The 27876-nt window shown below is 30.7% G+C and overlaps 2 protein-coding genes across 3 annotated transcripts in view; one reads left to right on the top strand and one right to left on the bottom strand.

Annotated features, from left to right (window-relative positions):
• LOC129945909 (cilia- and flagella-associated protein 298-like) overlaps positions 1-27876 on the top strand; it is a 100648-nt gene that overhangs the window by 5310 nt on the left and 67462 nt on the right. The window lies entirely within an intron of this gene.
• LOC129945905 (uncharacterized) lies at positions 57-27876 on the bottom strand. Of its 2 annotated transcripts, none has more exons than XM_056055866.1 (10): positions 27035-27876; positions 26692-26902; positions 16529-16613; positions 16118-16320; positions 15835-15998; positions 15384-15678; positions 15107-15244; positions 13026-13163; positions 8102-8841; positions 57-327 (listed from the first exon to the last, which is right to left on the bottom strand). In XM_056055866.1, the coding sequence occupies exons 1-9, from the start codon at positions 27178-27180 to the stop codon at positions 8692-8694; spliced, it is 1530 nt and encodes a 509-aa protein (XP_055911841.1). In that variant the 5' UTR covers positions 27181-27876; the 3' UTR covers positions 57-327; positions 8102-8691. The 2 variants fall into 2 exon arrangements, with proteins under 2 accessions (XP_055911841.1, XP_055911843.1); XM_056055868.1 differs by lacking the exon at positions 57-327 and adding an exon at positions 7371-7471.

Here is a 27876-nt window from a genome sequence, read left to right as displayed (position 1 = left end):
AGATGAATTTCATAAAATTAAATCAATTTATTTTGATTTTTTTTTCATATATGTACATACATATAAAAGTGTAAATCCAATTTTTTGTTTGGTAAAAGTTAAAGAAAAATATACATCCGGTGGGAAAGTATTAAAAATGTAAAAATAAATTACATACGAGTATGAGAAGTTGACAGTATATATTTATATTTGTTTTTTCTTAAATGCTCTTAATGAAGTTATTAAAGTATTTTTTTAGACAATTCCGTTTGTTAAAGCTTACACTGCTTTTAGTATTACATATTTATAAGATCCAATAAACATAAGTAATTCCTCGAGTGAGTTGAGCTGAAATGTAAAAAAGACAGATTATAAAAACAAGAGAAAATATTTTGTATGAAAAGATTAAGTGAGCGTTATTGATTGTGAGGCTGTTTGTTTCTGTATTATTACTAGATGTTTTCTTTTTATTTATCTTATTTAATCTAAAATTTCCATTCGATTCAATTATACGAGGGGGTCATTTCGTAAAACGATTATCCTCAGGGATAGCGTTTCTAATCCCTGACGATTAGAATCTTAACAGTGATATCGTCAAAACGATAGATTCATAGGTAACGTCATTAATTTACAATTGATAACTGAGTAAATTGGATTACAAATGTTTTGGCGTAGTTTCAATTTGTTACAAAATGAAAATGAAAACTAAAAAAAAAAAACAATTTGGCTACGAAAAAGATCTGCAGTAACTATTGAGACTTTGGATTGCGAATAGTAGAAATGGTTGAAGGGAAACGATTTTGACTCTATTTTGCACAAAACACTTTATGTGAAAGTCGGAAATAAAGCAATGGATTTATCAAAAATGTTCAATACGGTGAGGTAAATAAAAAAATATTAAATACGAATGGTCCAGGGTAATGCAAGTTTCTAGCATCTGATTGAAAATCTGCCAAAAACTTGCTTTCCATTTAAGGCAACTTTATTAAAAAGTGAGTGAGTTATGTCAAAATTTCAACTGACCATTTTTTTATTCAACTGGAAGCTAAGCTCTAGAGCACAATTTTATTTAAAGTTTTGTGTAAAAAGGTTCCTTACAATACTAAAAAAGGAATAACGAATTTTTCCTAGCAGGTGACTTCAAAAAAAAGCCAAGTCAAATAAGGCCAAATTTTAATGGTTGGCCTTATTTCACTTTTGTAAAGTGTAATAAAATCAAATTCCACCAATTGGTCTTATAACCTAAACAAAGTGAAATAAGGCCAAATTGGTTTTATTTCACTTTAATAGAAAAGCAAAGAAAGTTTGCATGCACTCAACCTCGCACCCTCCCACATCTTATAGTGTGCCAAGCAAAGAGGTTGTAGAAGGCACTATAAAAATATGTTGGCCTTATTTCTCAATAATTTAGCTTTATTTTACTTTGTCAAAGTGCAATATGGCCAACTGCTAAAAATTTGCGTTATTTCCCTTTAGTACAGTGCAATAAGACCAATTTTTTAAATTTGGTCTTATTTCACTTGCCCTTATTTCAGGCACATTCCCAATATAACAAAAACAACTTATGATGGACATTTAACCTATGAAAAGAGTTCGTGTCTTTGATGATAATTTTGTTGTTATTTTCTGCAAGTAAAAGATAGTCGACTAAAGTTTCAAGCTTTAAATTCGGTGCATTAGAAAAATTATGAGTTTGGTCTTATTTGCGTTCAAAGCATGCAGTTGACTGCAGATAAAATCCCTTATGTTGTCTAAAACTGCTATATGCCTTGTTAAAGCGAGTATCATTTAATTTTAAATGGTGGTAGTTTTTACTCGTCAAATTTAAAAATATACCAGTTGGATACAAAGATGCGCTGTTTTAAATAAAACTTCTTACTGGAATTCTTACTCCGAATTGGGTGACTATCGATTGTTGTTCAGCCTTTGTACTTCTTTATTATCTAAAATTCATTTAACTTACTTGTAGTCTTTTATTTTTCAAACAACAACAAATATATTTAAATGTTAAAGAAGTACAAAAAATATAAACAACAAATTGTTTAAAATCAACTGAATTGTAAAACTTGAAAACAAAAACCGGATCAAAAAATTATTATAATTTATAAACACACAGCGAAACCTCAAGGGATTTCCCTCAATTGTGGTTTATATCTCATGCCTATGATAGGTTCATGTAACTTGTTAAAACAATAAATAACTTCAAAACAACAAATTGGACAGGTGTTTGGGGACAGCTTGTTGTTTGTTTAGTGACCAACAAAAAAGGGATCACACGATGCCGAATTACCAATGCCGACACGCAGCCAGGTGCGATGGTTACAAGTCATTTCATTTAGAACTTTTCTATGAAGGTATTCGTATATATTTTATTGAAATCGAAAAGTAAAACGTAAATCCTATTATATGAAGATATAAAAGTAGAATGTTTATATACATATATCCTATGCATTGTATATTATTTATCTATGTAAGCACGTTCTGCTCAACCCTTTTTAAATGGTTAAAAAGAACTTTAGATAAACAGAAAAACATTATTTCATACATACATATGTATGTTTATAAATACTATACATATGTATGCATGTAAATTGTGGGCCTTTAATTTTAAGAAAAAGGTTATTCCTTAATAAGATGCTACGAAGTTGCAAGGAGAAGGAATATTTTGGGTGAATTAAAGAAAACAAAAATAAATACTCTCCGCAAAAGTGGGTGGTGAAATGTTCAAAAAATAAAATACATAAAATTAAAAAAAAATACTGAAATAACTCTACAGTAGAACCTGTTTATATGTATTTATTTTATATCAGAGCTTATTTTCCTTTTTAGGAAAACCAAAAATGAACTTTTTATTATTGAAAACTACAATTATTTTTTGCAGATCTGGGGTCTATTCCACCAAACACAAAATTTTTGTTTGTGTTTCACAAAATTTGCAAAGTGAAAAGACTTTTCACCAATTTAAAATACAATTTTGCAATTATTTCGTATTTTGAAAAGTTTCAAAGTGAGTGTTAGATTGTGTTTATTAAGATCAAATATGCATAGAAAATCCTCCTTGAAAACAAAATTGCAAGGCTATATCTGAACAGTTTTGTTGAAAGCAACTAGTGTTAAAGAAAAATTCATTAATAAAACTATTTGACACTCGGTGAACTACTCTGCAGACGGTTGCTTAACTTATTTCGTGCATAAATGCAACACCGTGCTCCCTTCAAAGCCCAATGTTGTGTACACAAAATTTGTTGTAAGGACTTGAGCACATATTTATTTAACTATTGAGTTTTAATTTATTTATAATTTACAACTGCTTTTCAAAAGAAATAATTTTTTTTTCTATAAAATGTAAAATTCCATTGAAGGTTGGCTACAATGTCGATGGATTAAAAAACTTCTACAAAATCGGATATTAAAAAAAATAGCATATGTCTTGTTAATTATTATTTACTTCTTTATTTTCAAAGCGGTTCATTTATTTTTTTATTAGCTTTCGACAACTTTTCAAAACAAATTCTTATTTGCAATTGAAAATTTCTCTTTGCATATTACTGAAAAGCTTTTCAAAATTCTGAATATAATTTGCAAAATTTATTGTTTGGTGAAACAGAAAGAACAAATCATTAATAAAATAACCAAACTTTTACTTTTCAATATATAGACTAGACTTTAAACATTTCAAATTTGAGTTTGGTGAAACGTATTTTACAAAGTTTGAAAGTAAAAAGAGTTTGGTGAAACAGAGCCTTGATATTTTTGCAAATCAGATTTGTTTAAAACTATACTGTATATCAAAATAATAATAATTGACAGCTGTCCGGTGACATTAAGCCCTAGTGAATACCCGTATTTTTTTGGCATTCTATAAATAGCATAGAAGAAAATTCACGAGAAAACCTATCGGCAGTAGCCAGATTTTTGTATTTAAAAATTGGTACAACTGAAAGAAGACCTGTCAGAATAAGAATTAAAAAAAAAACACAAATAGAAAAAAGTTTTGTGAAAATCAAAAGTTAAAATTAACTTCAGCAAAAAAAAAATAACTAAAACTAATTAAATAAAAGAAGTACCCGTAGCGTGCGTTGGACTGTCATGCAAGGGATCTTGGGTTTAATCCCTGCCTGTGCCACCTTACTTTTTTCACGGGTACTGCCTCTTGCGAGGAATTTACAAATCCTCCAAGAGTAATTCTTGTCATGAAAAATTGCTTTCTCAAATTAGCCGTTCGGATTAAGCATATAAAGTGTAGGTCCCTTCCATCTCTGACAACATTATTCTCACACAGAAATGGTTGAGAGTTGTAAGTCACTAGGCCCTGGTTCTTCATGGACTTTTGTGCTACCTAATTTATTTTTTATTTATAAAACTAATAAAATGGACAATTTTCTAGAAGAAATGTTATTAAAACATCTGAAAATTGAGATTCTATAGAAAAAAATTTCATTTTAAAATTGCTTCAAGGAGGGAGTTTGTTCGTAGACTACTAAATTAAAATGTGGTGTTTTAGATCGTTTGAAAATCGCCTCAATTCTTTATATAGTTGAATTGAATTGCAATGAGCTTGATTCTTTATTTATTTGCATGTTTGTGTATAAAAAATATAGTTTTGTTTTAATCAAATAAAAGAAAATTGCATATGGAGTAGGTATATGTTGCTGAACTATTAAATTCTTCATGCTTAACACGAATCAAACTATTTCATACACATACACTTCGTAAGAAACATCGACACACCATTTGCATTCAAGAAAGTGCTGTAAAACTTAATCATTTTAAAATTTTCTTGTTCGGTGGAAACACCAAAAAGATTTATTTAATCTAAACTTAGATAAACCTTTAGTGGAAACATAGCAAAACTTAATTATCTTTTTTATTTTCTCTTGCAAAATAATCACAGTTAGTCCATTTTTATTAACAAAACTAAATAGTATTAACAGTAAGAGATTGATTTATTTCCCGAATGGAAAACACACATAATTCCAAATGCACAACTACTCAACGAACACAGCCATCGAGACATAAATAAAATATCAATCGTACCAACTTGAGAACAAAATCACATAAGATCCATTCTAGACTCGTATAAATATCAAAAACCCATCCGTAGGAAGATTCTACTTTAACTTTTATCGGTAGTATTCATATTGCGGATGTTGTTTTTGTTATTCGTGTAAAATCCCACTATACTATTGATAGATTTTCTAACAAAACACGGGTAATATCATCATCATCATCAGCAACATTTTTAATGGAATTCTAAATTTATAACATAGATGGGCAAAATTACGTTTTTTTCGGGAGCACAAACAATAATTTTGTAAATGATTAAGATGCCCTTAACTCGAATCTTTTAATCACATCAGGTTATTAAAATATATCCCTTTAAAAATACTAAAAACAACCAAGAACGAGGGGTATAAATATCTCTTAATAATAAGTTGAATGATGATTCTTCAAGGAACAAATCTTTCTCTTCTAGATACAGTTTAAAGCATTTTAGAGTAATACTTAGTTTTTAAAAATTCACATTAGTTTTGAGTCTTTATTTGATTATATATGAAGTTTTGAGCAAACCTTGAATTAAATACTTTCATAATTTAAAAAAAGTTTTTAGAGTACATTTCAGTGCTAATTTTGAATCCCAACTTTAATTTAAACTATTTTCTCAGTTTTTTTTTTATTAATTTTCATATTTATTAACATATTTCAAAAATGTGATATAATAGTATTGTTTAGACAATAGCTTCACTAAAAGAAATAAAATATTAAAGAAAGGGGTTATAGATTTTGAAGACCAGCACGGTTTATATTGACAAAAAAAAACTTCTTCATAAATTTAGATAGCCTCAAAAAGCCTAATATATGTATGTTTATATGTGTTTTTTTCGAATTTTAAAAAGTAATATCTCTAAAACCTGACATTATTTTTAAAAATCCGATTTTGGCCATTAAAGCCCATTGGAAAAATGCAATTTAATTGCTAGTAAGAAAACTTTGTCGACCAGTTCAGATGTTGAAAGGGTTTCTGTATTAGAATTTTTTCTTTTTAAAAAGGGATTGTATTGAGATAACTCCATAAGCTTCGCAAATATGAATACATTTTTTTTTTCGTTAAGATATCTAAGCCTCTTACACGTAAAAAAAAAACGTTTTTTTAAAAGAATTTTCATCACTTATTTCAAGTGGTTCCAATAGTATTAATTCTTAATTCAGATTTTATTTGACAATGTTTGTAGTCATATACATTTTTTGTAATTTTTAACGAAAAGGCTCAGTGTTTTTGTTTGCAGATACCTCAGATTGGATTTAAAAACAAATATTTTTAAACTAAAAATAAATAAAGTCCATGACAGGATCTCCAAATTTGGTTTTGTATCCAAAAACTCTGTTTCAAATTAGTACTTATTTCATTAAAATTAAAAAAAAAATACCGTTATAATAAGTTTGTGTTGAAAAATGTATATGCCATTTAATTAATCATCAAATATTTTTAAGACAATATAGCAAAGCTTGTGCGGAAATTATTGAAATTGGTTCAGTAGTTCTTAAGAAATTAAATACAAAATAACGGTTGTATGGGGGTACCCTTCTGGAGAAATAAATATATTGTTGTATTTAAAGAAAGTTAGGAAAAAAATTAGAAGAAGTTTAATAAAAATCTTTTGCTTTGTTTTTGAAAAAATTTGAATTTTCGATTTTTGACCTAAAAATTTGTAAGGGGACTACTGTTATTTTTAGTCTTAAAAATTAAAAAAAAACCCCTTACTCAAGTCTGCTTACAACCCTAAATTAAAAGTTTGAACTCAATTTGACAGACAGTCAGACAGATGGCTGGAATCGGAGACCCACTTTTTTCGACTTCTCCACCATCGAAATGCTATGTTTGATGAACATTTCAAGTTCGAAATTTCTTATGAATGCAATACTCGCCATGTAGTTCTTATATTATGTTGCAGGTATAATTATCATTGGTAGATTATAAAGGGTCAAAAGTTGGTATTCGTGTTTTAAACAACAAAAGCCTTCATAATTAATGGAAGGATATGAAAATAATAATGAAAAATATTTTCATTTTGATTCTAAATTAGACATCAGACGATACTATTTGGTTTAATCATATGTTTTGTTTAAGCTAGAAACTAGGAAAGATTGTGATCAAAATGTATGCTTATTTTTAAAATGTTGTTAAATTATAAACGGGTTCAACTGTATCTATCTTTTAAATTTACAAAATATTAAAACATTTAGGGTAACATCATTTTTATATCAACATTTCCATTATTTAATGAAAAGATGTTGATTAATTTAAATTTTTAAACAATATAAACATTAAAACCTTTTTAAAAATAACTTCACAGAGTACATACCTTTATATTTAAATTTAAAAAAAAATTGAAGTGATTTGCTTGGAAAAGTCCTTAAACATGCAACATAATGCCATAACAACTTGTATTCATATTTTTTAGCTTTCGGCCATTAGCATATATGAAACTCCCTTAAAACATAAAGCATAAAGTGTGTGTATTTTGTTTCAATTTTCGAGTTTTTTTTCTTTTTAATAGAAAAACTACACATGAATGATGAGAACATTTTTCTCTTATTCTCTTGTGTGTTTGCATGTAAATAATGATAAGGAACGAAAAAACAAATTTAAACGAACTGAAAAAAAGTTCAAACACAAATTTAATAATAACTTTTTTTTTGTATTTCTTGGGCAATATGCTAAAACAACTTGTTCAAATATGTAACAACAAAAGAGCGCCCTACCTAACCTCAACTACCTTCTCCTACCTTTCGGGAATAAATTTAACTTATCGAATTCAATTTGATACCCACAGGGTTTTTTCATTCATCCAGAGATTTTTTTTCGGTTTTGTAAAAATAATTTCGACCCAAAAAAAACCAAAAATAAAAAGTTACCAAAACCAACTAAATTATGAATTATACAGAACCATAAGACAAACCCTAAAAAAGAAACATCAGAAAGTTAAGAAATTAATTTGTTTCTTTGTTTTTGTTGTTGTTGTATTCTAAAAGCTTATGTTGAATTGATGGCAACAACTTTAAAGTATAAAATAGATATTTTTGTATCTTTCTTTTGTAACATAAAAATGCATTGACTTACCCTCATTTGTTCATCCAACCGATGGCTACGATGGCGATGTGATGCGATGATATTTTTTTTAAAATTATAAACACAATTAAATTGCCCAGAGTAATGGAGAAATTAAAAGACTCCTTTATATGGGGCACTGCTGATAGGAGCAAGTTGGTTGGCTCCTCACAGAAAAAAACTACCGTCCTTAATCCATTTTACATTCCTAATACGAATACCTCTAGGACTCTCTTCCCATTCTAACCTTTTAACGTAACTCGTATCGTAAGGTAATACAATTTTGTATATAATTTCTGTTTTTATTTCTGCTGCTTCTGTTGTTTTTGTTTTTGTTGTTGGTGCTATTAGTTTTGGATTCATATAACATCCTTGTACACTACACGGCAGTTAAGGAGAGTTTGTTTTTTTAGAATATCCTTTTTTCCAGCCAGAGTTTAAGTCGAAGGTTTGTAGATGGTAGATGAAAGTATGTAGATAAAACATTTAATATAATATTGTTAGATGTGTGGAATACAAACATATATGTACACATATATTTTAATAGTAAGATGAGTATGTGTGTGTGTTTTGTTCGCATATTAATTGCATTTTTAATTTCATTAAATGACCACTAATGGTTTTTCTGGAGCATCACACTTTGATGACTTTTCATCGTGGAAGGCATTATCGGCTGTCTCCTCGCAAGGACTTATTGGTATTAATGATTTTGTACTTCCGATCATTTCATGAGAATCGGTGGGTTGGTCCTCCTGTGATAAATGTGGGAGAAAGAAAATCAAATTAAAATGTCAAGTATACGTTGAGTATAGGTACAGGTACTAGGTCTAGAGGATATGAAGTATCTGATTGGATATATAGAGTTGTTGGTGCAAGATAGGTGGGTTTGAGTTAATGAGATTAAATTTCTACTGAATAATTTTCGATTGACTAACATAACACTCCACTTTTTTTTTAATGTGTAATATTTTTTTAAATAATTAAGGACTAATCTTGGGAGAATTTGTCACATATTTGTTTATTACTTTGAATGTATGCATGTTGTTATGGAATTTTGTATTAAATTTTTTTTTTTTTTCACATTAAGTTTCTTTTAAAGCAATCAGAAATAAAATATTGAGTTCAAAAAAATGTTCATCAAAAGGGGTAATTTATTTAAATCTTGAAAGGTTGATTTTAGAAATTAATGTTTTGTAGGGTACTGTGTCATAAATAACTTTTGTGCTATTGTAGGGATTCTCGTAGGGATTTGAAGGTATGGTTAAGAGGTTTGATAGAACATATTATATGCCTTCGTTTGTTCATAAAGTTTCAAGAGAGGAAGGCTATGGGGAATAAAGTTTAAAGACTTTTTTTTTATATTTTAAGATTCGATGAAACGTGATCGTGTCAAAGCAGTTTGCATTTAAACAAATTCTTTTATTTTATTTATTAGGCTAGAGAATTGAAAACAAACACAATGTCTGCGATTCGATATACGATATACGGTCTGGTTTATTATTAGTATGGTCTTAAGATGGACTATTAAAGATTTGTGTTTTTAAAGGCTTGTGCAGTTTTCTAGAAAAGATAAAACAAATATACCTGAATGTTATTGACTACAGTTAAGATTTATCATAAAGATACAGGTTGGAGCAGTAGTCTGTAGAGAACCAGGTCTTAGTGATTTACAACTCTCAACCAGTCCTGTATACGAGTAATGTTATCAGGGATAGAGGAGACCTACAGTTTTAATCCGATCACGGAAAGAATTGAAAAATCACTAATTAAAAAGGTGTAATTAAGCATTCAAATACTCGAAAATACAAAATTGTATCATTTTGTAATTATTATCAAAAGTCATATTTCGAGCTTGTTGAAATCAAAGTAAATTGCAACTTTAGAGTCGCAATCTCCTACTGGAGAAATAATTTAATTTGACTACTCATTAATCTTGTTTTGGGAAATGTATACGGTGATTTAAACCTTCTCAATCCTCAAATCAATATAAATCGCGCGTGGGTTATTATATTGCGTTTGTGGTTAGTAGTGTACAAAAATATAAAAAAGCTATATAGAGAAGAAATTAATTGTTCTTCTTTTAATATTTGTTTTATTTTACCGAACAAACTAAAGGGAATATGATTGTAGAAGTAAGAAAGAAACTTCCTAAAAAAGAGAAGGTTTGAAAAAGTATAAACATAGTTTGTGTGTTTTTTGTTTAATTTTGAAAATTGTTGTTTATACGTTAGATTTGTCCCAATCCGACGACAAAAAGTGCTTAAAAACACACTCCACGCCATTTGCCATCTTGGAAAACAAGTGAAAGACCACACAAAAGGAACGTGCTGAAGAAATAGCCTTGAAAACGTTTCAGATTTAATTCAAGCATGACCAGCTTATAAAATCTCAGAAGGACCACGATTGATAACACCTACTAAAAATTAATAAAACTAGTATAATATATTTTAATTTCAATTTTCTAAATTTGTATTTCTAGAAATAAGTCAAAAACAATAAAAAAAATAAATCTTTCAAATATGTCTTTCTTTTATATATTTTGCATTTTATAAATTATTATTCTCTCAAATATTTTCATTGCAACTTGCATACAGGAAGTTTTAATTCGGCGTGCCATCAACTGAAAAAATATCCCTGACAATACAAAAAACAAAAATATTGCATATTAGGACTCAAAAGTTGCAATTTAAAGATAACTAAGTATTAAAACTGTGACTGTCAATTGCAAAATGCTGAATAACCTGTTTCAAATTACAACTCAAAAGTTGCAATTTAAAAAAAAGAGTATCGAAACATTAGGTGTCATTTGCAAACTAATGTATTTGGTCGAAGTCTAAGAAAATAAGGGTTGAAATTTACCACTTGTGTTTGTAGATTAAAAAAAAAAAACGATTCATAATCTACAAGAAAACAATTTGAATCTACAAAGAATTGCTGATATTTACGATAAAAACAAACTTTAAATTAATACAAATTAATATTAAATTGCAATTCGCTGTTTGCAATATTTGTTTTTCTCGATCAAATTTTTGTTACTCAAATGTAGTGAAATAGGATTATTGAGTGTCAATATCTGCATTTTGCTCATTTAATGAAATTGCAAACAAAAAGTAGCAATTTACTTATTTTGAATCCAAGGTACACAACATTTTTCGTGATTTGTAGATTATTTTTTTTGATCTGATCTAAGAATTCCTTCTCTTGGTGATTTTGTCAATTCCTCACAAAAGGCAGTCCCCGTAAAGAAAACTTTTGGTGGCACAGGCTCGAATCCAAGACATTTTACATGACAGACCTTCGCACTAACCATCACACCAGTTTATGTTTTAAAAATTATTTCGGGAAGTGTTTGGTCAAATAAATTCAATCCGAGAGGCCCATTTTTCGAGCGCTTATTGCAGTAATTGGAACCCTGCCAGCAATAACGCCTCGAATATACTCTTTCAAGAGGTCAGTCGCCTCAATGTTATATGTTTAGACAAGCAAATTCACATAACCTTACAAAAAAATAGTCCAGCGGTATTAAATTGCACGACACATTCCACCGAAGACGAAAGGTACAGCTCTCACCAAAAATTTTATACAGTAAACCAATTGTAATAAATTTGCACGATTTCCAAACATTATAAGTCTATTCATTATGAAATGATAAACAAAACTATGCATAAATCAAGTGACAGCTGTCAAAAAGACTAGTTCCAAAAAAGTATTGCCATCAGATGAAAAACCACACGTCTTTTATGATAAGAAGAACTTCAAATTTAATTTTGAAGTTGTGGTCTTTTTACATTTCACAAGTAAAAATTGCGCCATTAATAAAAATAGATGCACACATCAAAAACGCACTAAATGACGTTAATTTTTAACAAGACGACTCTAAACGAAACAATCGGAATTTCACAAGAAAAACATATTATACCGTATCTCGAAGATTTGATCACCTATATGATTTATTTTCTTTATTATTCATGGAAAATTTCATAAAAAGAATATGGTTTCTTCTTCTTTAAAATGAATATTATTTCTTTAGAAAATACTCTATTTTGTTAACTCTTATTGGAAAAGTCTTTATTAAATTGTACAAAATAGTTTCAAACGTCGTATATTTTAAAATGTATGTAGGTACGAACAAGAAAATTTCCTTGACTGAAACCAGACAAAAGAATGCAGAAACCCTTATTTAATACAAAAGAGTATACTTAACACATTTGTGTAATATTCTAAGGGATATAGGAAAATGCTCGATAAATTTTAATAAGTTAAAAAACAACTCTTAATATTATAAGAATTCCATACGACTTAAAAGTTTGTGACATTTTAAATTAATAGGTTCGTTTAGCACACTTAGGTTTGTTTGATTTGTGTTTTATTTAACACGCACACTTAAAAAAAAGATTAACATTTTTAAAATATATACTTAATTGGTGAACATTTAGCAAATTGACATTAAGATTGTCTTGAATTTAATTCTTTTAGGGTTAGATAAGTGACGTATATTGACGTATGACCTATGACTTAACTCTTATTACTCCTACTGTTTTGTAAGATTCATAATCAACAATTGATGGTTCTATATGTTTCCAACGATACATATTGCTTTCAACCCTTTTAAAAATAATTATTAAAGAATTGGTGTGGGTAGTCACTCTGCTCTTGGTGTAAATATCTACTTATTCATTCCAAAAGTAAGCTCACTAAATTTGCATTTTTTGTCATTAAAATTGTTTTGGACATGTAAATTAACAGATCTGAACAAAAGAATATATTAAAATCTCAAGCTATTGGGATCGATAGAATAGCTATCAATTTTTTTTTTACAAAAATCGAAGTCAGTTATTTTTATAAAAATAAAAAATAAATGAAGCCGATTCCTTTCAGTTGAAAGACAAGTTACCAAACATAGATATAAGCAGACATAGCTTTATTATATACTCACTGGCAAATCTGCTAATCCCATCGGACAATCTTCATCTTGATATCGTCCATTTTGGTTTCTTAGTCCCATACTCATTGCTCCATCTCCATCTGAATCATCTGCTGAGCAAACACATCGCATCTTTGCATCATCACCAACCTTTTTTTCCAAAAACAAACAAAATAAAAGAAGTAAATAATATTAAAAGCATGCATATATACAATTGTCAATTGTTTACTTATTCACTATAAATAGATACATATGTACATAGAAGAAACTATACATAAAGGAACTTTCAATAGAAAAATAAGAAAATGTCTGTTTACTTTAGTTGAAGACAGCTTATATACAAATATTTGATTTTGGGTGGTTTTCCCAAAGTAATCAATCAATTCCATTTTCGCGTTTTTACTCACATTTTTGTTGACTTCATGGAAAGAAAAGATATATACTTTTTTTGAGAAAAGCGATATGTAGGTTTTATGTAAGTTCCAAAGTTCAAGAAGGAGCAGGATATGCGATTCAACACTTAGAATTTAGAATATTTAAAATTTCGTTTTTACTGCGAATAATTTGATATTGACAGTTCAAGGGTGAGTTTACAGTTAAACTTTAAGTTTTTCAAATTGGATTTCTGATATCTGAGAATTTTCTCCATCATGGTGAAAGAATTAGAGAATGAAATATAAACACAATTCACTATTCATTCTCACCTAGTAATCAAATGAGTTTTTCATTTCTTTTCTTCCTTTTCGGATTGTGCGATAGAGAATTCCTGAGAAATTGAACTATACAATCTATTTTCTCAGATTTCTGACGGCAAAACTGAGAAATTTGTATGAGAAATTTTGTTTACATTTCTGAGAATACAGAAATCTCTAAGATCTTAGAAATATAAGTAAACTGGCCAAATGTAACCCATATTTTTAAAATGCGTCAGTAACTGTCTACAATTTTGATTTATCCACAAAATTGAATTTCAATATCGGATTTGACATTAAAATTGAAATCTCAGGTAATTTTAAACGATTTAACAAAATGATAAAAAACGTTCTATATACTTTTTGCAGCATTTTAAGCTTGAAGAAAAATGTAAAACAATCAGCATTTTAAAAATTTCATCGTAATCGGAAACTTTTACGAACAAAAGTTGTTGCCGAATACGTCTGTTGTGAAAAATTGTATGCAACTTTGCATGAGGAACGAAATTCGTGACACGGTTTTTTGAAATTCGGAAACTCGGTTTTGTAAAAATCAAAAAGAAACATCATTAAAAATTGTGGGTACACTTTATAGTTTTTAAAAATCATGATACAGAACTCATTTAAAAGGTTATTAAGAGGACAACAAAAAGATACCACAGAAAAATAATAAGTCTCCTAACTCATATTGCCACGAAAAAAATTACAAGTTGCTTCCAGATTATTTCGTAAAAAAAACATTCCGGAGTTAACAAAGAAACTGCAAATAATCAGTTTTTTTAATGTGTGCCACACCTGAATTTTTCGAACGTTTTTATGACAAATGTCAACTATAAGAAAAAAGAGATATGTATAAGGTTTAAAGTGCTCAGGGCACTTTATAAAAGTTTCAATTTGTAGGCCACTTTAAATTAAAAGGACGTGTTCGAAAATGTTCTGGAAATTTTCTGTAAATTTAATAATCTTATACAGCCACTAAAGTTGGACATACACGACTAAATGGACACGGTCCAAACTTTGCCCGGCATACATATACCCGACAGAGCCACAACCACTTTGCCAGATTGATTATTTTTATATTTTTAATTTCGAGCACAAGCCAAAATGTAATGAACACAAAAAAGGAATTTTATAAAATAAAAACACAAAATCAGAAAAACATGTTCGAAAATGATAAGCCTATATAACTGATGCAGTAAGAATAAAAAGACATTATATTATTCATATATTGAATGAGATTGACTGCGATAGTTAGCTAGATGGTGAAATAAGATTCACATACGGTCGAGTTTAGATCGGCTCGGGCCCGTTGGGCTTAAGAGTCAAATTCAAAACTTAAATATGTATATTATGGGAACCTTTTTTTTTTTTACAAAAAAGAAGCAACTTATCGAAACTTACCTTGACTGTATTTGTTATAATACACAGCGAGATTGATGAAAGAACAAACAGGACAATCGGAAGAATGAGTGCTATCAGTAGCTCCTTGTATGTTTTATCCAAATCAAATCGTGCAACCACAAAAGGAACTGATTCGGCCTGTTATCATAAAATCAAAATACAAAAATAACAATTTATTTATACGTCATTGTAAATGAAACTTCTTAAATTTCACTGTCAAAAACGTGTCAGTGTCAAAACTAATAATATCCATTCCCATTTCTTCAAACTTATATACCTTATTGTAAAAACATTGATATCTTGATTGGGCTGTATCATTATCACCATCACTACCATATCGAGCAACAAAGTCCTTACATTCCCCTCGAAGCGTATTCACGCATCCTTCCAGGTTAATGAACAATTTCTTCGAACTATAAATTGTAAGGTTGTCTTGTTTTGGCAAAAATCTCTGGTCTGGATCTAAAATATTGTTGCTTTTGTCGTAAATTTCCCAAAATTGGGTGAAATTCATGAAGGGATGTGGGAAAATGTCGTGGTCTAGAAGTGTTCCATTAAGGCAGTCGGTAGCTCTATATACCCCATCAAAAAATATTAAATAAAAAACAGAAAATAACATCCGTTAAATTTTATCATAGCATTGCAGGCATAAATATTTGTGTCTTTTTATACAATATGAGCCTCCAAAGGAAAAACAAATACAAAAACATAGATAGGTATAAGCTTACACAATTTTGTCGCCATCTTTTGCTACAGTCATACAATTTGCCAACAAATCGCCATCATCTTCTTTCCAGAAATCGGTGGGTGGTATGCGGACTCCCTTGTTGGGGCCTCGGGCTTCATTAAATGCCACTCCGTGCTCACATTCCGCAGTCACAAGATTGTTGTCCTGGAATGAAATAGAATTTTTAATGTTTACATTTTTTCTTGTCTTTGTGTTTCTTGGTGAAGTTTGTGTTTTTGTTGCCTCTGTGTCTCAAAAGGTCAAAGTGCCAAAAACATACGCACTTGCATCAGCAGGACATTAATTTTTGTTGTAGTTATCTTGGAGCAATAGCGGTCACATAGGAAGGGCTTCTTTATTTTCGTACACTGAATACCTCTGCATTCAAAGAAGCCGTTTAGCTTTGTGTTGTCCTTTTCAGAATTGAGTGTGGGCCCGTCAGCCTTGTGATGGCATAGGAAAAATTCTGACATATTCTTGCAGTGTCCTAGAAATGGAATGTGGGGTTAGTTGGTTGGTTAGTGGTCGTAGATGATAAAAACAAATAGACAGGATGTTTGGCTATTTACAAACATATGCACGTACGTAGATAAACTAATTGATTGGCATGTTTGAGTGACCCAAGGGTGATGTTATAGGGCTTTAGTGACATGCAATTTACGTATGTTCGAAAACACAAATATGTAAAGACTTACCATTTGAACAGTTGAATACACCGCGTAGGTTGTTGCAGGCTGTTCCATTGTTGCAGTTGAATTTTTTTAAATTTTGCAAGTCGATCTAAAAAAATAAGATTTTATAAAGTTGGCAAATAAATACACAAACAATTAAACCCTAAATTCAGAACTTATTTATTTTTTTTTGTATTTATAATTTTTTTTCGTGCTTCATGACCAATTTTAAGTTTTGTAAGTTGTCAATGTTGTCATACAAAAACGGTAGTCAGTCTAGTGGTTTATTTTTATATCATAGTTTACCACAGAGAGCTGTTTCTCGCAAGAAAGTCAGTTTGCTTTCAAAACCTTGGGAAATATTTTAAACTTACATATTTCCAAAGTAAGTGATGTGGACCTCAAACAATGTTTTTCTCTATTGGTGAAATGAAGCCTGTACCGTTTGGGGACTACATAAAAGAACAAAATGCTGCATCATCTGGGACTCGAAAAACTAACTCGTTGTTCTCATCAACAAATCTACAATTTTTTTCGAATATGAGGCTGGCCTACAGTAATCAATATATACTATCCACAAGCTTTGCCAATTTGCCGATAAGTAGCGTTGATTTGCCACTTGTCATGATTCCATTCCGTCTAAGTGTTGCTCAGGAACTCATGAACCGATTTGAGTAATTTATTTTCTGCACAACCTCTTATATTATTTTGATAATAAAGTTGATAATCGCATCAAACATTTCTTTTTGTATTTTTAAAAACATATACTTTTTTCAAAATTCGATATTTCGAAAACGGGTCAACATTTTATTAAGAAAACAAAATATTAAATGTAAATTAATATGTTGCAACTGCTTGCTTAAAATATTTTAACACAAAAATTGAAACATTTAATATATGAACACAAAGTTAAAAACAAACGATCCAACTATTTTCAAAAAAAAAGAAATAAAATGGCATTTTTAGAAGACAAACTTATTTTGCAGGTATAGTTGAGATCTAAAATTGTAGGTACTTCTTCCAAGCATCAGCAAAATTTTCGAGATCATTAAAAGCGCTCTGACTAAATGGGCTGCGGATAGCACAATAACTCCGGATGAACAGTTCGGGTTCAAGGTCATGACACAATTCATGCTGCGTCTAAACTCGTTTCTGATCAATGGAATAAATCAAAAGAACAATGCACAGGTGCTGTTTTGGTTGATTTTGAAAAAGGCATCTGACACCGTATAGTTAGAGGGTCTTTACCTAAAATTGAGCAGGCTTGGCATAAGTAAGCCATTGTTATATATACTGTATGACATGCTTAACGGTAGACAGTTTGTTGTCAAAAGTGGCAGTGTAATTTCTACCACAACATTCCTAACCATAAATGTTAGCGGTGAATTCGCCGATTCTCTTCAGCATTTACTACACCAGCCAGCGGTCTGATAGGTAGTCTTACAAAGGCAATTGTGTACGCCGACGATCTTATTGCGTAAAGAACGGCCCGAAAGGTTGAGGTTATTAGAATTCTATTGCGGCTTGATTTCGACAAGATTCAGCGATATTGCAACGACTGGAAACTGAAAATAAATGTCCAGAATTCGGAGACATTTCTGTTCCGGACTCCGTTGGCTAGGGCTACGAGGGTTACGTGCATGAATTGGCGCAAGATGGTCGTCGTTGATCTTCACGGGCAGCCATTAGCGAGCAAAAGATTAGCAAAGTACCTCGGTATCTGGTAAATCAGTATTTATATTTCGACATACATATAAATGCTGCTCTGACCAGGACCAGAAGAGCCTTCGCTCTGACAAAACGGCTGTTTTACAGCAGTCGACTTGACCCCAGAGTTAAGGTAACTTGATGTATGGCCCTCATACAGCAGATGATCTTTTATGGTTGTCCTGTTTGGTTCAGTGTTGTCCCTTCCCAAAAGGAGAAGCGGCTGTGTTTACGACGCTGTACCGCCTAACATCGAACAGCCGAATCTTCTTTAGTGCAATACTATTCTTATACAACGGGGCTCGAATCAACAGAATTGACAATTTCGTGATAAAAATCTTTCGATGTCACATTGCAAGATCGATTTTTTTCGACTAATAATTTAATTTTCGGGGCGTTCTATCCGAACGACGAGTATTTTGAGAGTGCACGTTTGAGAGGCTTCATTCCACCAGAAGCATTCCTCTTCTTAGATAGATGCGGTCTGATACAGGATATATTGGCAGTTCCGCTAATCTACCTCGTCAGACGAAGAACCGTAGATAGGCAACTCCTGTACAATTGGGACGCCATGGCCATGGGTTTAGTTTTAAGTAGAAAAGGCATGGTGGCACACCAAAAAAATATAAAAAAAAAATAATACAAAAAAGTTAAAAAAAAACACGGACTAAGAAAAAACAAAAAAATATGGAATAAGGGAAAACAAAAAATGTTAGATATTTAGATTTGAAGCTCTGGTTGTTCTAGTTTTAAGTAGTTTATAGGTAGAATAGGTAGTTTAAGTTAGTTTTAAGTTTTATATTAGGGACCTTATTTTAAGTAGATTTTAAGTAAAAATAAAAGAGGATATTGATATTGTTTTTTTTTCAAATTTTCTAATAAATACAAAAATAAATAAAATATAATTGAAATTTGAAATAAAATAGATTAGTATTAAGTTATAGTTAAACTTAGAGTGTCCGTATGCGACCAGTTAGTTAGTTGTAAGTAATGGTTCATTAGGCTAGTTTTATGAATTTTTGTCTAGCTTGAAGATAGGTTTTAGATTGAAGTAATAATAATAAAAATGAATTAAAAAAAAGTGCGTAGGACTGCAATGCCAGAGGCCTTTAGTTCAATCCTTGCATTTATTTTTTTAAATAGAAACTTGTAAGACATTTTCTAACTGACAGTTCCGACAGTACTGCTAAATCTCGGACGGCATTGAGTGAGGATAAAATGGAACTTGTGCTAGAGATTTGATTTATGTAACTTTAAAATGGAAAAATTCGATCGCATGCGTTAAAGAATCTCAAATATCGTTATCGCATAATTCCTTAAGGTTCTGAAAACCCAACGATTGTTTTCGTTTTGTGTAGAATCTAGATCTTAACTTGAATTAGTAGTTTATCTTTATATCTGCAAACTCCAATGCCTTACAATCCTCCAATGAACTTTTTTTTAATAATACTTTTAGTTATGTACGTTCATAACCCAAAGTACAACATGTTTTTAAATTGTTTTTTTTTTTTACGGTATGAACTATCTAAACCTTTAAACTTTTTTGTAAAAAATAAACATTATCCTGAGACCCACGTTATCACAATGTAATCCCCCTTTCAATCAAACAAAAATTCATATTTTTCCGGATTAAGATAAATTCCCTTCGTCAAAATCGATTTTTGTAGACTTTTTTTGTAATACAAACTTTATATAGAATAAATTAGCCAACGCTATTGAAGACCTGTTGAATAATTGATTAAAAATACAGCCTTTAGCCGGCTTTTTTAGTCTATAAATATACAACAAATCGATTTTTGTTCACCCCTACAACCACTCCTATTACAATAACCAATTGCTTGATTTTTTTGCGGTCATGAACTGACTTCTGAATTGTAGTGTGTCACATTTAATTTGCAAAACTATATTTATTAAGTGGATACCTTTCAATGATAAACTTTTGTAATAAAGTAGCGTTAGATACTCAATTACAACTTTATAAGTGAATTTGTTTTGTTGTGTTGGGTGAAATTGAATGGTTTACCTTTTAGTAATGTTGCTTTTTTATTCAATAAGTGTAATTGTTTGTAACATTTCCAGCTTAATTTATCTAAGTCAGATTTTGCAATGTTTTATATATAGTATATCTCAAAACTATGGGCTGAAATCAATTTATCTTGAAAGACTTTATGAAGAAATCTGAATTTTGTTTTCAACAGATGGTTTTTGATATATTTAAAAATATTCAAATGCTTTTTATGTTGTATGGATGACTTAAAACTGTTTTTGAAAATGTATGGAATATTATACTTGTATATACAGTAATTTATTCATTTTGTTCCTATGTTTGTTTTTTGCATAAGAAGGTGAGGCATAATTTATATTTTGTATATGATACTTAGCGATTACTGTGACAAGTTAATATTTCCCAGTTGGTATTCCTTATATTAAAAACATGAACAAAATGCAGGAAAAAAATGATGCCATTATAAATTGCGTGCACTGTCCTTAAAGTGGTTTAACACTTTGTTGATGATATACTCTATTTAATAACTATAATTATATATGTTTGCATGTTCACATCTTTATGGCTTTTATGAAGAACAACAAGCTTATCATTTCGAAATAATATTTCACAAAATGTTGAGTCAGATGTTTTATGTCAATTACGAGCTATTTGAGGCTGAAAATCCCCATCATTTAACAACAATTTTTTCAGAGTAATATCAGTGTCAATTTCGATTTATGTATTATTAAACTTTTATACAAATATAGTTTTTAGCAATATGTTTTTAATAATAAAAAAAGAAATTACGTGTCGTCTTTATAAATACAATACTATTAAAATGAATATGCAAGAAAGGACCATTTGAATTTAATATGGAATTTAAATTGATTCTTTGGTATTTTTGTATGAACTAAAATACAAATTAAATCCATCGATTATTTTAAAGTAGATACGTAGGTAATTTACAGATTACATATGTTTTTTTTGAGCCTCGTGTGTTTCTCGAAAAACAAAATGCTATTCAAAAATTCATTAAGTCATCAAAAATGTATTAACAATTTAGATTATTGAATAATTCTCACTTGCATTCCACGTGCTTCAGTCGTTTTTTATTTTTTTATGAAATAATGGTTTGTTTACAAAATCAATTTAATTTTTATCGTTGATTTCATGAATTAAGGACTTTTAATATATATATATATATTATATTTGTAATAAAATTTCGTTTAGTTTTCAAATTTAATTTTTCTAAAGTTCTGAATCGATTCAAAGGGTATTATTTATTTAAATAAAAGGTGATTTATAAGCTATTATCCTTTTGGCAACACTGGTTTAAACAGCTGAATCACGTTTCGTGTTTTGTTTCACTGTCAAACATCTTCAGTTTGGTCTTTAATTTAACCATGAATCGTCTTACAAAGGAACAACGCTTAAAATTATTGAATTTTATTATAAAAATGCGTTCTCTGTTAAAAAAGTACATCGCGCGCTTCTTCTATTTTATGGTTAGTTTAATCGACCCACTGAAGTGGATATTTAGCACCAAATTTATATTTTTGGACATTAAACCACTAATACGCTTAAGTAGACTGCGAACTGAAGAAAATGCTGCATCAGTCAGTGTTAATGATGACCATCAATAATCGATTCGCCGCCGTTCGCAGCAATTCGGCCTCTGTTACTTAATTTTGGGGAAGGATTTAGGTGTGATGCAGGTGCAAGAATTGAAGCCGAACGAACTAATGCAACGTAAAATGTTTGGTTAATGAACTCTTGAAAAGTTGGCCGACAATCCACTTTTTTACCAAAAAATTGTGTTCTCATTTGTTGCTCAATGGGTACGTACTCGTAAATAAGTAGAATTGTTGATTTTGGAGTGATTATCAGCCAGAAGCATTGCAAGAGCTACCAATGCATCCAGAAAAAGTCAAAGTTTGGTGCGGTTTCTGGGCTGGTTGTACTTCTTCAAAGATGACGCGAATCGTAACGTGAATGGTGAGCGCTATCGTGAGAGGGTATCCAACAGCGGTCGAAATGTTGGAAAGAGTATGCCAAAGTTGAACTTAGCGGATATGCCATTAAAGGTCAACATGAAATAATTTTCCAATATTACTCGTAGTAGTACCCGTGGCATGATGGTTAGTGCGTTGGACTGTCATGCCAGAGGTCTTGGGTTCGATCCCTGCCTATGCCATCTAAAGTCTTTTCACGGGTACTGCCTCTTGCGAGGAATTGACAAAATCTCCAAGAGTAACTCTTGGCATGAAAAAGTGCTTTCTCAAATTAGCCGTTCGGATTCGGTGTATAAACTGTAGGTCCCCTCCATTTCTGACAACATTACTCGCACACAGGAATGGTTGAGAGTTGTAAGTCACCACGCCCTAGTTCTCAACGGGCTGTTGCACCACCCAATTTATTTTTTTATTTAATTTTCAAACATTAAATTATATGGACCGTACTATCGATTCCAATTAAGATTTCATGCATTTATCGGAATTGTTAGCTTTTAAAAAATCACTCTTTAGCAGCCCGCCAAGGTTTGACTTGCATTTAGAAAGTTAAAAAAACAAATGAAACTAAGTGTTTTTAAAGTTCAAGACGCTTAGAGTGTACTAGGATGTGCAATTGGGAATCATGACTTATTCAAACTTTTTGTTTTCCCAATTTTTTTCCAATACTGGGTGTTATCTTAAAATTAACCTCTATATGCTTTCATGAAACGCCAATAGTAAAAGTAAATTTGACGGATATCCAGCAAGTATGGCTTTTTAAAATTCTTCAAGCCATCTTTCAGAGTCAATTTCAAACATGTTCGTATAGATTATTTTAAAACTACCAATGAAGATTTTTTTCCTAAGCATCTCTTCTCTTATTTCACCTAATTCCCAAGAGTACATCATTTTCATTAATCAATTTTTATAATTTTGAGGTCTCTTTACGTGGTAATATTTTAAAGCTTAATGAATGTTTCAGCCCTGGTTCTGATGGAATACAATAGTTTATATTTGAGAAATGTGTTTCTTATGTTTCTTATCCATCGTTTCTTTTTTCATCAAGTCTCTAAGATGTTCTATCTAAGTTAACAGTTCATTGGAAATATTCATACCTATAGACTGTCTATAAAAAAGGTTCCAAAAACATAGTTACAAATTATTGGCTTTTTTCGAAATTGTTAGCTATTCGTAAACTTACTGAATCACTTGTATATGAAATAGTTTCTTTTTAATGTCCTTCTGTTGAATGTGAAAATTAACATGGGTTTGTGAAAAAATCAATCAATAATGTTTTACAATTATCTACTCTTTTTTTGGATACATTCGAAAAAACACCCCAAGTCACTTGCATCTGTGCATTTTGTGTGCATTTTGTCATATCGCAAAGATAAATATTATAGCGTCATATACCGAAATTTAATTCTGGTATACCTCAAGGGACTCACCTTGGTTCATTGCTTTTTTTGTTTTAAATTATTCTAGTTTATAGGTAGAATAGGTAGTTTAAGTTAGTTTTAAGTTTTATATTCGGGACCTTATTTTAAGTAGCTTTTAAGTAAAAATAAAAGAGGATATTGATATTGTTTTTTTTTTCAAGTTCTCTAATAAATACAAAATATATTCTATGTTGAAATTTAAAAGTTATTAACCTCAACAAGAAGATCAAAATCAATTTTTTGAATGGAGAAATAAAAATCATTTGATTTTAAACATCAACAAATCTAAGACAATTTGTTTTACGGGCAAAAGTAAGATATGTTTACACTAAATTTGTATCTTTAACTAAGATTCTGCAAAATGTTCAGTCTTAATTTTAAATCTATTAAAAAAGAAATTATTGAAGAATTTTAAAAGTCAAAGAAATTTTGAAATTAATTATAAACATAAAATATAAACATTGTCATTCGTTGTCATGAATTCAAATAACAAAACTAGTATTAGGATATAACCTTTCTAATTTCTAATATGGTTTTATGGAATCGTTGGAATCTTGGGAATTTATGATTTTTTACCTATTTAATATTGTACAAAACATTAAGAATTTTTAAACGTTTTCGTGCTATCGTTGTAGTCGAAATTTTCAGTTAACCTATTTAATTGGTTCATTTAACTAATATTGCCTATTTACTATTACATGTGAATATACGAGTAAATAATTTTAAAATAAAACTCAAACTTTAAATTGAATTATACTCAGCCTGATTAATCAGTAAAATTAACATACTTTTCACATTGTAGCATCGTGGAATACAGTCACAGCCAGATAAAAAGTAAACATAGCTATAAGCCAGTAGTAAATATCTTGCCCCAAATATGTCATAAAAAAAATTATAATCTAAATTTATTGTCATGTTTTCATTAAGTAATAAACTGGCATAAAGTTTAAGCACGCGTTAAACATTTTATCAACAAAAACAAAACAAAAAACATTGTCTGGAGTCTTATTTTGATTCAAATAGATTTTGTTTTTATAATATAAGCGTGCACTCAATGATATATTTCTACCCTTATTATGTAAAGACACACTGTGAGCACTAAAGAAAAGACGGTTGAAAGAAGGAGTCGGTGCACACTGGTTTTGAATTCCTGAATATTACAATAGCTGGGAAAGACAGCGGCTAAAGAACGAATCTCTGTACTTGACAGTACGACGATGCTTGAGCTACGTAATTGATCCTATGATGGGATTATCAACAATCAATCTAAATGCTCTACGTACAATACTTTCCAAGAGGCTTAAATAAGTTGCAGGAGCACCAGCCTAGATATGGATATACTCATGCTTTGGACGTATATAAGTCTTGTAGACAACAACCAGATCAGCGAAAAAAATCTTGCGGCATTTTTGGCGACATCGCAAATGTGAGGTGGTTGGTGGTACACATACCGAGAGTATTGAGATGTTCAGTCTCCTCGATGCAAGTGCCATCCATGGATTGTTTTTTGTTGTTGCAGTTTCACATCCGAAGAAGAGGGATGTGATTCTGAAAACGAATATGAAAAGCTGAGAGTACTATCGTCAGCAAAACAATGTATTGGATAAGAAGTTGCAGACTGGAGATCATTAATAAAAATGATAAAGAGCGTTGGAGATAGAACAGAGCCCTGGGGCACACCAGCATTTATTTACTGTTTTTCAGACTTAAGCACTTAAAAGAAAGTGTATTGAAGGTACACGGAGACGAATGTGGAAATTTTTTTTTAATTTAAATCTAAAAAGTTAATATTCACTTTTACTACTCATATTAAAAAATAATTTGAAAGGTAAACGATTCTTAGGCGAACCGAAAAGAATTTATTAGAGAGGCAGTCTTTTAACTTGACTTAATTTATTAGCAATGGAATTTAAGAAAACAGTATTTTTTTAATGCAATGAGTCACCATGATGAAAAATTATAATTAAATTGTAAAAAGCTCGCATATTATTCTAGCTAGCAGCTGTTTTCATAAAACTCTCCTGAAAACAATTTTTAACAAAATACTTATTTTAAAGTTTAATATAGCGAAAACCAAAGATCTTGAATTTTCCTAATTTTTGTGTGTTTAGATTTGTCGTATCAATCAAATCAAAATGTCAACCTAAAAACTTGTTGCTAACAAATAGACAACGCCCTAAAGGATAACTTACTTGACTTTTACACTTTCACGAAATTCGCATTATAAGTTTCTGATTAAAATTATAATCATACCGCATCGCAAGTACCTTATCCAATATTCTCTAGAGTGCAACTCAGTGGTGGTGCTTCCTCAGAAGGTATGCAAAACACCAATAAACACTTTGAAATAATTTCAAGTAACCCTTCTAAACTTGACTTGTTAATATGCCATAATGATTTCCAAAGCGAGATAATATTGGCACAAGTATTTATAAGAACTTAAGTCATACTATCGCCTTACAACTATAATAAATTACTCTCAAATTATAAAAGAAACCCCAAACCCTTCGACCGGCACCAGCACCGCTAGGCACAAAATAATAATAATAATAATCATTATTCTTAAGAAGATTTAATTATCTCTATCCTACCGAGAGATATGAAGAAGAATGATGATGACTTCTTCTTGAATTTTAAGTATTAAAAATAACATTATACGTTTCTTAGTATATTCCCCTTTCCGATTGTCATAAATTTTGCACTTCGTATACTTTACAATATGGGAATGAAATAGGAGGACTCCCACGAGGCGACCCATTAACAAAGACCTTATTTCCATTTCCATTTCCATATTCAAGCCCCCGCCCTATCTTTTCTGGTAGAAAGAAGTCATCACCCCATGCTAGGTATACAAGAGCGCCATTGACTTTTAGTGAATAAACTAAAATAGGAAAAACAAAGGAAAACTCTTACTCCCTCTTTTGTATACAAGTCTCGCTTAGGGAATCTCGTCTGTCGTCTATGGTCTATCGTCTCCTATCCTACTTCTCCTCTTCCTCCTTTTTGGAGGAATATTTTTTGTTTGATGAGTCATAAAACAAGGCCAAAACAAAAAGTTCTTACCATCGGGCATGAAGTCGTTGTTATCCTTGTGCAGTTGTTGAGTTGGATATCGGTTCCATTGCGTCGCACCACCGAATGAATTTGTGGACAAAAGCCGCTCGTCTTGGTCAAACACCATTCCCCACAGGAGGCCCATGGACAATTATTTGGCATTTGTATATCGACCGTTTGGCACATTACCGGATCAGGTTCGAATCCCGATTTGAAGGCTCTAAAAGCACGAAATGAAAGCGAATCATAACAATAAAATCACTATCACTATCATCCCCAACAAAACTGGGTCATTCACAATGAATCAAAAATAAAAAGAGGGTTGGTTTGGTTTGGCTTGGTGGAAACTTACTGAAAGGAAGGTGAGTAAACTGCAACACTGAGGTAAACAATGGAAACACATGACAGTACCATGGTCAACTGGCAGAAGCATATTGATCCACAGATTCGCTTATCCTGTTCGGGTATAAGTCTTGGTTTATTTTTTCTCCGACCCATTGTTGTTGTTCGTTGGTATGTTTGTTGAGGGTGTCCTTATGCGGTTGACCTCAGCGCTACTCTCGACACCACTGGCGTCTTTTTCTCTGTTTCTATTTCTGCTTTGTTTTGTCTAAATGGTTTATGGTCTACGCCTGCACACAATTACCTAATTGAAGGGTACAAGGACCCACATTCTTTACTTCACACGGCAAGAAGAAGAGTAAGGGTTTATTGTTTTGCAAATTTTGCGTTTTGTGAATTAAGGTTAAACTTTAACAACTAAATAATTAAATTTCTCGAATTAAAAATTTCCATGACAATTTTTTTTTTTCGTGTATTTTCTTTTATTTATGCATTGAGGCCACAAAACAAAAACTAACAACAAAACTCCACATTCAGATTTGTATCAATAAAACGCCATTTGAAAGGATATCTCTTTTTTACGACCAAGTAGAGTGGGGTTGGGAGGGGCTTTGATGTCGTTTACGGTCGACATACATATAAGTGCTTTTGTAATTGTAACTGCAAATATAAAGCTATAGCTGCTGAACTTTGTATGACTTTAATTTAAGTTTTGAAAATTATCTTATAACACCATGAGAATGCGAAATATAAGTGAACAGAAAATATATATGATGAGGTGAAACTCGCGACGCGATGCGACGAAGTGAAGTCCTTTATTGAGGAGCTTCTACAACTTGCAACAATGGAATG

The sequence above is a fragment of the Eupeodes corollae genome, chromosome 2 (genome assembly GCF_945859685.1).
Source record: "Eupeodes corollae chromosome 2, idEupCoro1.1, whole genome shotgun sequence".
NCBI classification, from domain to species: Eukaryota; Metazoa; Arthropoda; class Insecta; order Diptera; family Syrphidae; genus Eupeodes; species Eupeodes corollae.
Note: the sequence above shows the minus strand (reverse complement) of the source record. Positions and strands in the feature narration are given on the sequence as shown.